Genomic DNA, 14123 nt, shown 5'->3' with positions numbered 1-14123 from the left:
GGCCAATATGATTGTGCATAAGCTCTCTGCACAGACAGCTCAACTCTCTGGTAGGACACAGTAGTTTGTTCCAATGTAATTTTACTTGTGAAAATGTAGCATGTGGGTGTTAATTGGTCACATCAAAGTGTAAATAGACAATGATCTTCTACAGGGGGTCTAACTAAGGATTAAACCAACTAGTGCAGACATGCAGGTGGACTGGATTGTACCATTTCATAGACATTAACCGGTTCCCGACCGGCTCACACAGATGTACTGCGGCAGAATGGCTCTCCTGGGCGAAATCCCGTATGGGTATGTCCTTCCCCTTTTCGGCTACCAGAGGGCGTGCGCTGCATGGCTGGGGGATCCAATACACGTGGCCACACATCCCTGTACTGTCAGAGCAGAGGAGACATATTGTTTGTTCCTAGTAAGTAGGAACAGCGATATGTCTCCTACTCAGTCCTATCCCCATTCAGTTAGAACACATTGAGGGAACACGCATTTAACCCCTTGATCGCACCCTAGTGTTAACCCCTTCGCTGCCAGTGACATTTACACAGCAATCACTGTATTTTTTTTTTTAGCACTGATCGCTGTATAAATGTCAATGGTCCCAAAAATGTGTCAAAAGTGTCCGATCTGTCCGTTTGCAATACAGCTAAAAATCACAGATCACCACCATTACTAGTAAAATAATGATAAAAATGCCACAACTCTTTCTCATAATTTGTAGACGCTAGAACTTTCGCACAAATCAATATACGTTTATTGTGATTTTATTTTTATTTTTTATTTGCAATAAGTTGCAGTTATAGAAATTGACACTAGATGTCACCCCAGAGATATTTATACATCACGTAACCAAGTCCAATGTAAGGTGATGAATACCCAATATGTTCCAGAACATTCCCGTCTGAAATATTTAGAGTTCACGATTAAACATCACATGGCTTTAGCCCATAACCGATGCCTAAGTAATATGAGTGTAGTGCTAATCTCTCCTAAGACATGATCAATGCAAAGAAAATATAATGACAATATATGCCTAAAAATGTGAGTCCAAAGGAAGTGCAAAATAATCACTACATAAAAATGTAATTTTATATAACATCAGTAAAGAAACTCAAATGCAAAAAGTCCCATTCCACGTTCAAGTGAAATCCATAAACATTCCCCCAATACATATACAGTAAATTCTTCCAAGTGATATCCACAGCACCTCTGTGCTATGAGTGAGTGAACTCTTACCAGAAGGTGAGTGGTCATAAACAGCATGATTGGTATATAGCCGAAATGGACCCACAGGATAAATATAAAGCTCCACTGATGTTTACTTAGCTCAACCACATAGATAGTTTACAGCAGTCAGTGTGATCTCTTCACCATCGTCCTGGTCCAGGAAATAGATCCTGATGTTTGATGATGTGTGGAATTTTTTGGTGGATAGTGTCGAGCTTTGAGCATTGTTGGGCAATGGCAAGCCTCTTCTCAAAGTCAGAGATGGGTCTATACAGCTGTGGCTAGATAGGTGATGCTCAACGTTCTGGGGGGGCAAGATGCACACAATGCAGACCTGATACAAGAGATGAACAGAGGCTGCAGGCATGAGACAAAAGCTGGTCAGAGACTGTGCACATAATACAAGAGATGGCCGGTAGGTGTGGACATGATACTTGATATGGTTAGACACTACGGACATGATACATGAGATGGTCAGAGACTGCAGACATGATACAAGAGATGGTCAGAGGCTGCAGATATAACATAGGATATAGAGACTGCAGACATGATACAAGAGATGGTCAGAGATTACAGACATGAGACAAAAGCAGGTCAGAGACTGTGGACATGATGTTAAGGAATGTAATGTACATAATGATAATCAGAAAATGTCTATTTGCTTATGTGTATACATGTTCCTTACTTATTATGTAGAATACAGATTGACTCTCTGTTAGGAGTTTAAAGATGGCGTCTACACCCTACATCCCACACGTTAGAAGAATGCATTTGAGATGACAGAACCAGCTTCAACCAAACTTCAAGCATCAAGTTTCTTAATTTCTCTTGTATTGTAACCAATAAGATGTACCTATTAGACTGACATAGCAATGATGTATCTTTCTGTATAAAATATTAACCCCGCCCACGAATTAAGCAGAAGTTAGAAGTAGCCTGAGCTGAACGTATTCTCAGAGAGTGTTTACTTCTAATGTGCATGCACATTTATACTTTTTATTTGAAAATAGCAGCAGTTAACCTTGAACTAGTTTGTAGTTCTTATCCAATTCATTTGGCGCCGAGCGTGGGGGCTTTCAGGCTTCAATCGAAGGGAGACCACATTCCAGGACTGAACGGCTGGCCAGATCAGAGAAGGGGGTTAAGCGTGTAGCCCTAACAGTACGGTAAGCATATTTATCCTTACCATTGTACGACTTCTCTGGTTTTCTGCCAGTTGATTTTGTCTTGTTAGCTCCTTTCGATTGTTCAAAGAGGCAGGTAACTTATTTCTCGCCTGGAGCTGTTTCAACAAACCTGCTAATGGTTTTCTGCTGACTATTATCTGTTCAGTGTCTGTCATTCTGAAGGACTGCAAATTTTAGCAGACTGAAAGTGCAGCTGCAGGCGTCTGTCCATCCTCACCCCTAGATTCTACCTCTAGTGGTTGGGTGGAATTCTGCAGGCGTTTATAGACGGGGTTATTTGAGGTTGGCTGTGTAGGACTTCTGAGGGTTAATCTCATCTGCGAATTAGGGCAGTCTGAAAGAAGGCTTGCGGTAGTGGCAGTCTTGCAAACGTCTATAAACGTTCTTCTCGGGTGAGCTTTTCTTGAGGGTTAATCTCAGCTGCGGATTGAGCAGACTGAACGAAGGCTCGCTGCAGTTTGGCAGTCTTGTAACTCAGGTGAGCTTCTCCCGAGAGCTATCTTTGCAGTTCAAAGTGTCAGGTGTAATGTCCTGTCCTGAGTGTATTTGTGGATTACTGTTTGCCATACACGAGGAGGGTTGGGGATTGGTGAAGGTGGCTACCCGAAGGATCAGTTGGGCCATAAGCCACTGCTCCACACAACCCCTGACCTGCTAGTTTTGAGATTAAATGTACATTACCTGGTGAAAGTGGGGTTTGGGCAGACCCTCGAAGAGATAGAACAACCAGGAGCCTGCGAGGAGACATGATCGCTCGCAGGGATGCAAGCCTCCACCTTAGGAATTCTTTGATAAGAAAGCAGTCAGAGGAGTATTAACCCATTAGTTGCCTGTATTCTCTTCTGAAGCCGTCTGCTGAAAGAGAGAGAGAAAGGAATGCTAGCATGTGATATTGTGAAGAGGAGAGAAGATGTTGCAAGAAGCAGAGGAATGGCGTGTGCTGATAAGAGAACAAAGGGATGCTCTGTGTGATAACGGCTTATTGGATGTGGCAGAAGCATGGTACAGGACGGCAAGGGCATTGCACAAAGAGGGTTGGATAGAAGAGGAAATCAAGGAAGATGCCAATTGTACTATGTATGTGTATCACAGAGTTGATAATGTGGCTGTACCGCCCCCATATACTAAAACTGGAACAAAGGAGGAGAGGGACAACCCTGCCATCCGCCTTACACCCACTCCCTTCTCAAAACTCCAGCCCAAGCACAACCCACTGTGACAACTCCACCCAGCAGCCATCTTAGTGCACCCATGCCTTCACTTTCTGCCCAGCCCAGTGCACTTCCTGACGGTGGCCATCTTGGTACACCCAGTAGGCCCAGCCATGGCCTATACCCAGTTGTTCCTGTTCTAAACCAGGATGGTTCCTACCACACACCTGTCTTCCCTAATATGGAAGCACTACCTTCACAGGCTGGGTATGTTAATGAAGAAGCGTCCGAGTGGGAAGGCCAACAACAAGCAGAAAGGCCACCTGCTGATTTAACCCCCAATCCGGCTCCGGACTCACAGTTCCGAGAGGATCTCAAACATATGCTGACAACCATAAGAAACAGTGCCCATTCTCAGCCCCCCGCCCCAACACCAGTCTCGGTTACCAGAAGGGGCACTGGTGATGTATGTTGCTTTTACCCCATCACAAGCGGCGGCCTTAGTGACAAGTCTGCCTGACCCAGAAAAACAGCCAATGCCCTTCTACCGCAGGATAGGGCGACTACAAGAGACTCGACAAGCCTATGCCAAATTAAAGTAGGACAAGTCTTTTTGCCGGTCATGCAGGCGGCCCTACTATGATGTCTGCCTGACAAGTGCCACTTCCTACACCTCAGGCGTGGAGTTCTGTGCACAACTCCGCAACTGGGCAAAGGAGAAATTGGCAGATCAGACCACCACAGTCCAAGATATTGCCCAAGATAAAGGGGAGTCTGTGGAGAAGTATCATGCTAGACTTATACAGGCCTTTGATGATCTGGGCTTCTCCCTCTATGAAAAGACACCCACACACGTTATCATCTGCTTTTGTCTCAGGACTCAGAGAGGATATCAGAAAAAGCCTGATGGTGGCCTGCCCTGAATATCGCTCAATGAAAATGTCCGAATTTACTGTTGGTGGCCAGAGGGATAGAAAACCAAAAAGGGAAAAAACCAACGCCCCTCATGGTAACACAAGACGAAGATTCCGCTTACACTTGTCCACCACCACTGCCCAATACCAGGGAAAAGATCATCTGTTACAACTGTGGGAAGCGGGGTCACATCAGAAGAGTATGCACAGCCCCAAGACATCCGAGACAAGACAGGGATCCCCGCGAAGGGCAACGTGGACATGAACCTCCACCACCACGACAGTGTCCCCAAATGAGACTGGGCGACCCCTAGCAAAGGTCATGTTACCTATACAAGGAAAACCTACCACTTTTCTCATTGACACGGGTGCAGCCAGGAGTGTGTTGAGAACTGAGGACCTGCCTGATAATTCTTTTCTTTCCACTATTAATGTTTCCTGCGTGGGAGTGGATGGGGTGCCCCGCTCCAGTCCACTCACTGAGCCTCTCCAAGTGGGGACATTTCCTGATTTGCTTGCCAGATTTGTGGTGTCCTCTACATGTCCCTTGAATCTACTAGGAGCTGATGTGCTGTCCAGACTACAGGCGTCAATCATTTTCACACCTGAAGGGGGGGGTGAAGTTACATACTCCCCTATCCTTGGAAGACTCATCTGCTTTGTATTCTTTGCCTCTCCTGATGACACTTCATGGAGCAATAACTCCAAGTTCAATACCACAGGAAGTACTTGACAGAATCCCTGCGTGTCTATGATCCACAGGACCGGAAGACAACTGTCACTTATAGGTGCCACCAGTTTCAGTCAAGTTCAAAGAGGGCGCATCATTTCCCCCGGAAACCACAATACCTCCCCCTAAAGTTAGCTCAATCTGCAGCTATTTTGAAGCATGTCAAGGCCCTCGTGTCAAATGGAGCCCTGATACCCTGCGCACCTCCATGCAACACACCACTGTTCTCTAGGAAGAAGAGAACCCCTAAAAGAGAACCAGCTACTTGCGGGGGTGTCCCTGACTGCAAAGTACCTCACAGTGGTGGACCATGCAATCACTCTCTTCAGTGTCCACCCTCACCCCTCCTGCTGGTACCTTTTGCATTCACCCACGAAAAAACAGCAACATACCTAGACAGTTATGCCAAAAGGGGCACAGAACTCTCCAAGCTAGTTTGCAAAAGCTATGGCTATCGTCCTTGACACATAACAAGAGGATCACCTGGAAGTGATTCTCCTCCAATATGTTGATGACCTTCTCCACTGTGCAGCTGACTTACCCACTGTTGAAGTCACCTCAGAAAACCAGTTGTGCTATCTTGCCAAACAGGGTTGCAAAGCCTCAAAGCCCAAATTGCAGTGGTGCTCAACATCTGTCATTTTTCTTGGACACTGTCTTGTCCCATGGGACAAGACACCTCACTGAAGACAAGGTGAAAGCAATCTCCGACATCTCTCTGCCACAAGGCCAGAAGCCCCTTCATTCCTTCCTTGGAATAATTTCCTATTGCAGAGCATGGATTCCAGAACTCTCCCTACTGATGCAACCTTTGTATGACGCCCTGAAATCAGACCCCTTCCAGATGTCTCCTGAAGCAATATCCAACTTTGAGGCCCTCATGCACATCATCTCTGGCGCTAGGGCTCCCAGACTACGACAAAACGTTCAAGCCCTTTGTATCCGAACATCTGGGACATGCTACAGGTGTACTCACCCAATCACACGGCATCTGCCTACGCCCTATAGGATATTTTTCCTGTACGCTGGATGCGATAGTAAGAGGAGGCCCATCGTGTCTGCGAGCTGTCTTTGCTGCATAAGCCTTGTTTGACAAAACTGCGGGCTTGGTCCTCGGACATTGCCTCATTCTGCTTGCTCCCATGACATTGCTGCCATACTCAACCAAGATCCAGCCGAAACATCCGTCCACTGCCAGACACTTGAGACTCCTGTGTTCCTACCTTCTAGACAGCATTACTCTATTACGTTGTCAAACACTGAAACCTACCACCCTTCTTCCACTTCTCGAGGGGGGAAAGGAGGAGAAGGAGTCGAGTCTTGACTTGTCACCCCATGACTGCATCAAACTAATGTGGCTGGAAACCACGCATCTCCCCACCGTGAGCGAAATACCCCTGCAGGATCCAGGTCACCGCTGAAAACTCGGTTCTCCAAACTGAAACCTTACCGCCGGTGCTGTCTGCACAGGTGGCAGAGCTGCAAGCACTTACTACAGCATGTAAATTGGCAGAGGGAAAGAGCCAACATTCATACGGACTCAAGATATGCTTTCAGCGTTGCCCATGATTTTGGTGTTATCTGGAAGGACAGAGGGTTCCTGACGGCTGAAGGAACACCTGTGAAACACAGCTCAGCCATCAAGGACTTGATGGACGCCCTGCTTCTCCCAACCCAAGTGACTATTCTAAAAGTAAAGCACACGACAAACTAAACTTGAAGCAAGCTTGAGGCAATCTAGCCGATTCAGCTGCCAAACAGACAGCCAGTGGTCCACGGGAAGTGGACAGCAGGGTGGTAGAAGAAGGCCACTCCGTGCTTATCCTACAGACTCTCCCAGTGGACAGAGTTTATCTGAAATAATTACAGGAAGCGGCAAGTCTGGATGAGAAGGAAAGCTGGAAAACGGAGAGGAGCAACTCTCGGAGATGGACTATTTGAGTGCAACAAGAAGCATTGTCTACCCAGGAGTATGTACCCAGCCATGGTGCAATGGGCAAATGGAGCTGCCCACTTGACAAAGACTCTTATGAACTTATGAGTTACTCCATTGACCAACAACTTCTGCAGATCATCTGCAACAAATGTAACCCAGAATGTACAGAAAAGGCACAGAAGCACCTGGCAAAAGCTCTATACCCCTTCCAGAGGATACAAATTGATCACTCCCAAATGCCAAAGGAGTGACAGATTCGAATACGCCCTAGTGGAGGTGGACATGACTGCCAGGACCACAGCTAAGAAACTACTGAGTGAGATAGTATATAGATTTGAGGTGATAGAGAGCGATTAGGCCCAGCCTTCACAGTAACCCTTACAAAAGATTAGGGCAGCACTGGGAGTTCAGTTGGCTCTACACACCCCTTACCACCCTCAAAGTAGCGGGAAGGTAGAAAGGATGAAAGGGACACTAGAAAAACAGGATGTTAAAGATGGCCCAAAAGACTAACATGAGTCGGCCAGACAGTTTGCCCATTGCCCTGTTTAGTGTCAGACACACTCCTTGGGGGAAACATGCCCTATCCCCTTATGAAATGTTGTTTGGTTCATCCCCCAGACTTGGCTGTTAGTTTCCCCAACAGTTACAATCTGATGTGTTGACTAATTATGTAACCGCATTATCACGAGAATTAACCCAAATGCATGTCCAGGTGTTTTCTTCCATTCCAGGTCCTGAATTAGATACAGGAACACACCAACTACTGCCTGGAGATTGGTGGCTGGTAAATACATTTGTGAGAAAACAGTCTCTTGAACCCAGATATGATGGTCCATTCCAAGTTTTGCTGACCACAGCCACCTCCATCGACTTGGCCGGGAAGAATACCTGAATACATGCTTTCCACTGCAAGAAATCTCCAACCCCTGAGGAAAAGATCCCGCCCACTTCATGACGACCATGCTACATATTCTTTTTCTGTTTGGTCTAGGGGGGAGGCCCAGGAGGTGGCCATCACAAAAAAAAATAACATAATTACATTTTGGGTATAACTCTTCAGGTACACGTGACCACCTTTACCTTTGATTACTGTGACATAGTACCTTGTCCGTTTGACCCTTTCATGGCAATGCCATTGGTACAGTGACATCCCTGATGGTAAGGATATATATGTGTGTTTACGGACAGTTACTGGGGCCAGAATTGTGGTTCCTGGGAGGGATAGTGGGTTGGAACATAGGACCAGATTAGAGGGTATCTGGACCGGTGAATGTGCCCTTGCAAAGGTCATTATGCCCCTCCATATCCTAGCAGAAGATACTCCTGATACATACACTGACCCAGCACACAGCCAGAGGAGGGAGCGAGCAGTTCTCTCTGGAAGCTTTGACCCTCATGTGTACATACATGTTATAGGAGTTCCAGGTGGGGGTCCCTGATGAATTCAAAGCCGGGGATCAGGTAAAAGTTGGTTTTGAGTCTTTGATCCCCATAATAACTGTGAACAAGAATGTAGATTGGATCAATTACATAAACTATAACCAACAAAGATTCGTGAATTACACTAAAGATGCCCTCCAGGGAATTGCTGACCAGTTAGCCCCCACTTCCTACATGACATTCCAGAACCGGATAGCCTTAGACATGGTGTTAGCTGAGAAAGGAGGTGTCTGTAAAATCATAGAAAAAAAATGGGAACTTGCTGCACCTACATTCCTGATAATACCGGCCCAAATGGTAAAGTAACTTTAGCTATAAAGAAATTAGAAGATTTGTCATTGGAGTTGAAGAAGAACTCCGGTATTACAGACCCATGGGATCAATATTTTAGCTGGATGAGTGGGTGGCAGAAGGTGCTCGCCCAGATAGGGGTAACGGTACTAATAATCCTGGTTCTTTTAGCCCCGGTTATATGCTGTATTCTACCTTTCGTAAAGAAGTTAATGAGCAAGGCTGTAGACAACAGCACACCTACATTTCTCCACCAAGAAGAAGAGGACCCTCTTATGATGGAGGATGACAAACCCTTCACTCCTCTACAGTCACTCCCTGTCCAAAATCTTACAATCCTATAGGGTTATAGGGATAGATAGCACCTGATTGCCCTTCTCCAGCTGTATCGAGGGGGGTAGTGAACTAGTTGCTGCCTAACTCTATATACAGCTTAAAAAGAGTTGCTGAGGAGAATGGGCCAGGTGAGGAGGACCTTTAGATGAGGGACAGAAGAAAATAGCCATTTTAGGGGGGACTGTTAAGGAATGTAATGTACATAATGATAATCAGAAAATGTCTATTTGCTTATGTGTATACATGTTCCTTACTTATTATGTAGTATACATATTGACTCTCTGTTAGGAGTTTAAAGATGGCGTCTACACCCTTCATCCGACATGTTAGAAGAATGCATTTGACATAACAGAACCAGCTTCAACCAAACTTCAAGCATCAAGTTTCTTCATTTCTCTTGTATTGTAACCAATAAGATGTACCTATTAGACTGACATAGCAATGACGTATCTTTCTGTATAAAATATTAACCCCACCCACGAATAAAGCAGAAGTTAGAAGTAGCCTGAGCTGAACGTATCTCAGAGAGTGTTTACTTCTAATGTGCATGCACATTTATACTTTTTAATTGGAAATAGCAGCAGATAACCTTGAACTAGTTTGTAGTTCTTATCCATTTCAATGATACAAGAGATGGTTGGTGGCGGTGGACATGATACAAGAGATGGTTAGGGATTACAGACATGATACAAGAAATGGTTGCTGGCTGTAGATATGATACAAGAGATGGTTGGTAGCTGTGGGCATGATGCAAGAAATGGTCAGAGACTGAGGACGTGATATAAGAGATGGTAGATATAACATAGGAGATAGAGACTGCAGCCATGAAGAGATGGTCAGAGATTACAGACATGATACAAGAGATAGTCAGAGACTGCAGACATGAGACAAAAGCTGGTCAGAGAATGTGGACATAAAACAAGAGATGGTCAGAGACTGCGGACATGATGCAAGCGATGGTCAGAGACTCTGGACATGATACAAGAGATGATTAGAGACTGTGGATGCAGGGCCAATGCTACCACTAGGCAGCCGCCTAGGGCGCACAGCTGCCTAGGGGCGCCCGGCCGCTGGTTTCCCTCCGTGTCTGCATGTTCTGCAAGCTGCAGCATGTAACTAACTCAGTCTCAGGCAGCTGCTCCATCTGACCGGTAGTATAACTCGAGGCGCAGCACCGGAGCAAGTGATAGAGGAAGGAAAGCCCATGCTAGCTGTATATCGCCACCTCCTGTCACATGGGCAGGGCAAAGGGAGTGGAGTCAAGGGGGGCAGCAAAATGAGGTTTCGCTTAGGGTGTCAAAAATAAGTACCCCTGCCCTGTGTGGACATGATACAATAGATGGTCAGAGACTGCGGACGTGATACAAGAGATGGTCAGAGACTGAGGACGTGATACATGAGATGGTCAGAGATTGCAGACATGATACCGGACATGATCAGAGACTGCAGACATGATACAGGACATGATCAGAGACTGCAGACATGATACAGGACATGATCAGAGACTGCAGACATGATACAGGACATGGTCAGAGATTGCAGACATGATACAGGACATGATCAGAGACTGCAGACATGATACAGGACATGGTCAGAGATTGCAGACATGATGCAAGAGATGGTCAGAGACGTGAACATGATGTAGAAGTTGCTAAAGTCTGGTAAACAGCTGCAAGAGACTGGAGACACATTACATGAGACGCTTAGAGATCACCGCAATGGGTTTACACACAGATCAATGTCTGTAAGAGCCCAGAGAACTCAGGTCTGCGGATTGGGTACTTATCTGCTATACACAACAAAGCAATAGAAAAGTCACATGCAATGTAGCTGTACCCTACAGCAAATGGACAAAAAAGCAGGGTGGCGTTTAGGATGAGCCATGTCAAGATCAAACAAACTGAGGCCAGAAGCTGATTGATTACTATGTACAAGCTAATCAATTCTCCCCAGAGATCACACAATAGTAAACTGCTGCTAAAACATAACCAGTGTCACAGCCATCATTCACACACACTGCTTGATTTTAGGGAAGGAAGTTGAACATATAAAGATTACAGCAGAGCCCCGCCCACGTGTGAGCGGCAGCCAATCCCCGTGCACGGCGCTCTGCCCAATATTGGCTGACCTCTCATGGAGGCTCGTGTGTGAATTTTTTGTGATTGGCTGGCGGCGGAAGCCAATCGGGTCGGGAGGATGTGGAGAGTGTCAGTGAAGCGGTGATGTCCCCGTGTGATGATGATGGTGTGTCGGGGTCACACCGTTACCGTTTGTATTAGTGAGGGGGGACTGATGGAGATGCCATACACTGACTCCTTGCAGGTGACATGTCGGGGCTCTTTGTGGACCCCGAATTCCCCCCCTGTGTGTCGTCCTTAGTCCGGAGAGGGGGTACCCCTCTGTCCCCTCTGTGTGACCGCATTACATGGCTGAGACCCCAGGTGAGCCGTCCAATCACAGTGTCCTTCCCGCTGCACCCTGGATGAAGGGATTAATGTTGTGTGTTCTTCCCTTTCAGGAGATCTGTCCTTCCCCTCGTCTATTCGCAGAGAAGGACAGGCTTGCTTTGGGAAGGCAAGGAATATTGGGGGACTGCTGGTTTATCTGTGCCTGCTATGCTCTTCACAAATCTACGAAGCTTCTTCACCAGGTACAATTCTTCATTTATCCCTTAGACCCTGTCCATACTGTTGCATTGTGGGAAAGTGTGTGTTTTGACATGTTTTACTGCCACATGAGGTACCCCCGGTACTTGCAATAGTGTCATACGGTGCCATTCATTCACAATGGCTCCCCAGTGCCTCTCACTGGCCGCGGTGCACTGTACAGCAGCAAATGTGCGTTGTCGTGGGCAGGTCTGATTTCTGGACCGCTGAGGTGCGTGCCAGGCCTGTTCTTTAGGAACTGACTGCCTAAAGCAGATGTCTCAGACTGGAGGACCTCCAGCGGTTGCGGAACTACAAGTCCCATCATGCTTGTAACTGTCAGCCTTGCAATGCCTCATGGGACTTGTAGTTGCAGAACAGCTGGAGGGCCTCTAGTTTGAGATCCCTGGCCTAAAGTGTGTACCAAAAGGTGTGCTGTACACGTCGTGTCTTAGGCACCTTCAAACGGGGCGGATCTGCCCAAGTGGAATCTGCGTGCTCAGTGGGGGAATCTCTCCACTGATCCCGCCACTGAGCAGGCGAGTGACAAGTCCATGTCATCTCCTCTATGCAGAGCAGACAAGGACAGAGCCTGATCTCCTCTATTGGGTGGTCAGATGGTAACAGACTGCTCATTAGTTTCCATCTGATCGCCATAAGTCTGTTTTCAGCAGATTTTGTCAGAACGGATGCCCAGCAGGTGTTAGACACATGTCCGCTGATATCTGCCACCCCATAGAGGACAATGGTTCAATCGGGCCCACCTGAAAAACACAGGCAGACCTGATCGGCCCGCTGGTGTGTAAGGGGCCATAAAGCGGAGTTCCAGCCCTAGCAAAAAATGAAAAGTCAGCAGCTACACTTACTGACTTTTAATATTAGAACACTTGCCTGTCCTGGAACCCATGTCAACACCCCAGCAGATGTTTCCATTGGCTCTCAGGTGCTGCCGCCACCATTGCGGCTTCACAGCTGGTTCCCTACTGCGCAAAACATGCTGTGCTTTCTGAATGGCGTGGGGGGAGGCGGAGGGCTGAACCTCCAGAAAAAACAAAAGCGGGTACCCACTCCCCCCCCCCCCCCTCTTAAATAGGTGATAAATGTGTCACCGGGGTGGGGAGGAAGCAGGTAAGCAGAGCTTCCACTTTTGGGTGAAACTCCGCTTTAATGGTTAGTTGTGAGCCTAGCTCTGTTAACCAGTTCAGCTCTGTGGGCGTACTATGTGTGTCCAAAATGTGAAGGATTAAGTCTGGGTTCATACTATCTTTGCATGCGGCTCACAGCAGGGGTCCGGTTCATCCCCATTCACCGTTTCAGGTTCGATTTCAGCCCAAATTTTTGGCTGATTTCGGACCTGAAACGAACCAAAAGACGCACAGGGCTCCTGTGCAAATTTGCATCGGAGCTGCAGGGGAGATATGTGAACCGGCTCCATACAGAGTACCCACATCCAATGCGCAATAGTGTGAATCCAGACTAAAGCAGTAGTAAAGTCTGCTTTTGATTTATACCTACAGCAAAGTCTATAATAAGATAAGGTCCTCTAGGTACTGTAAATATCTCCTAAACATACACCATTTAGGAGAAATTGAGTGCTGTGTGCCATCCATTCAGTTTTGCGTGCCATGGCCATGACTCCTGTGCGCAAATGGCTAAAGCCCGTGAACCCAGAAGGAAGACCAGGTGAACATGGAAGCCCCAGCAGCTGTGACAGCGCACCACTGGAGGCCCTTGTTTTAAAGGCTTTACATCCTATTTCTAGAGTAGAACATGTGACATATTCCCAAATGCTTAGTAAAGGTATGGCGCTTGGTTCTAAATAATAATCGAAATGTGATCGTACAGCAATACAAGTCCTGTAATATAAATGGTAATAAAAATATGAGTCATTATATAGTCCAGTGTGATAAATTCCCAACACCAAAGTCAATCTTCCAACGCAATTTTCAAAAATCCTTCACTGCTTGTGCTCAAAATATGGATGTGCATTCACCAGAGATTACTCAGGTGAGACTATTTTTTTGTTCTCGAAAGCCAAGATTCATAGTGCAGTAAGTTGTATTTAAAACTGGTTAGCAGTTTAAAATAAGTTGGTTACACTCACATTTATGGGTGCCTGTAAGCTGGCACCAGCATATACAGCGTGTAGGGATGTAATGTCACTGCCGCAGCCAGCATTGAGCCGGCGTGCGTTCCAAGCCTCGTTTTCAGATCCTGGTCCAGACGTGATTTTACACAACACGTCAGGGCCAGGGAAATGTGA

At 46.6% G+C, this 14123-nt stretch overlaps 1 protein-coding gene across 2 annotated transcripts in view; it reads left to right on the top strand.

Moving 5' to 3' along the window:
* Positions 1-11371: 11371 nt before the first annotated feature.
* CAPN10 (calpain 10) overlaps positions 11372-14123 on the top strand; it is a 65315-nt gene continuing 62563 nt past the window's right edge. The window contains exons 1-2 of one of the 2 annotated variants that reach the window (XM_077487699.1): positions 11372-11656; positions 11734-11865. In XM_077487699.1, coding sequence (XP_077343825.1) covers positions 11543-11656; positions 11734-11865 — 246 coding nt within the window. In that variant the 5' untranslated portion in view covers positions 11372-11542. The remainder of the gene's footprint in view (positions 11657-11733; positions 11866-14123) is intronic. The other variant, XM_077487698.1, reaches the window with a different exon arrangement.

The sequence above is a fragment of the Lithobates pipiens genome, unplaced genomic scaffold, assembly GCF_037356315.1.
Source record: "Lithobates pipiens isolate NorthernLeopardFrog02 unplaced genomic scaffold, aLitPip1_a1.2 Scaffold_18, whole genome shotgun sequence".
NCBI lineage: Eukaryota > Metazoa > Chordata > Amphibia > Anura > Ranidae > Lithobates > Lithobates pipiens.
This window is presented reverse-complemented; position numbering and strand designations above follow the sequence as displayed.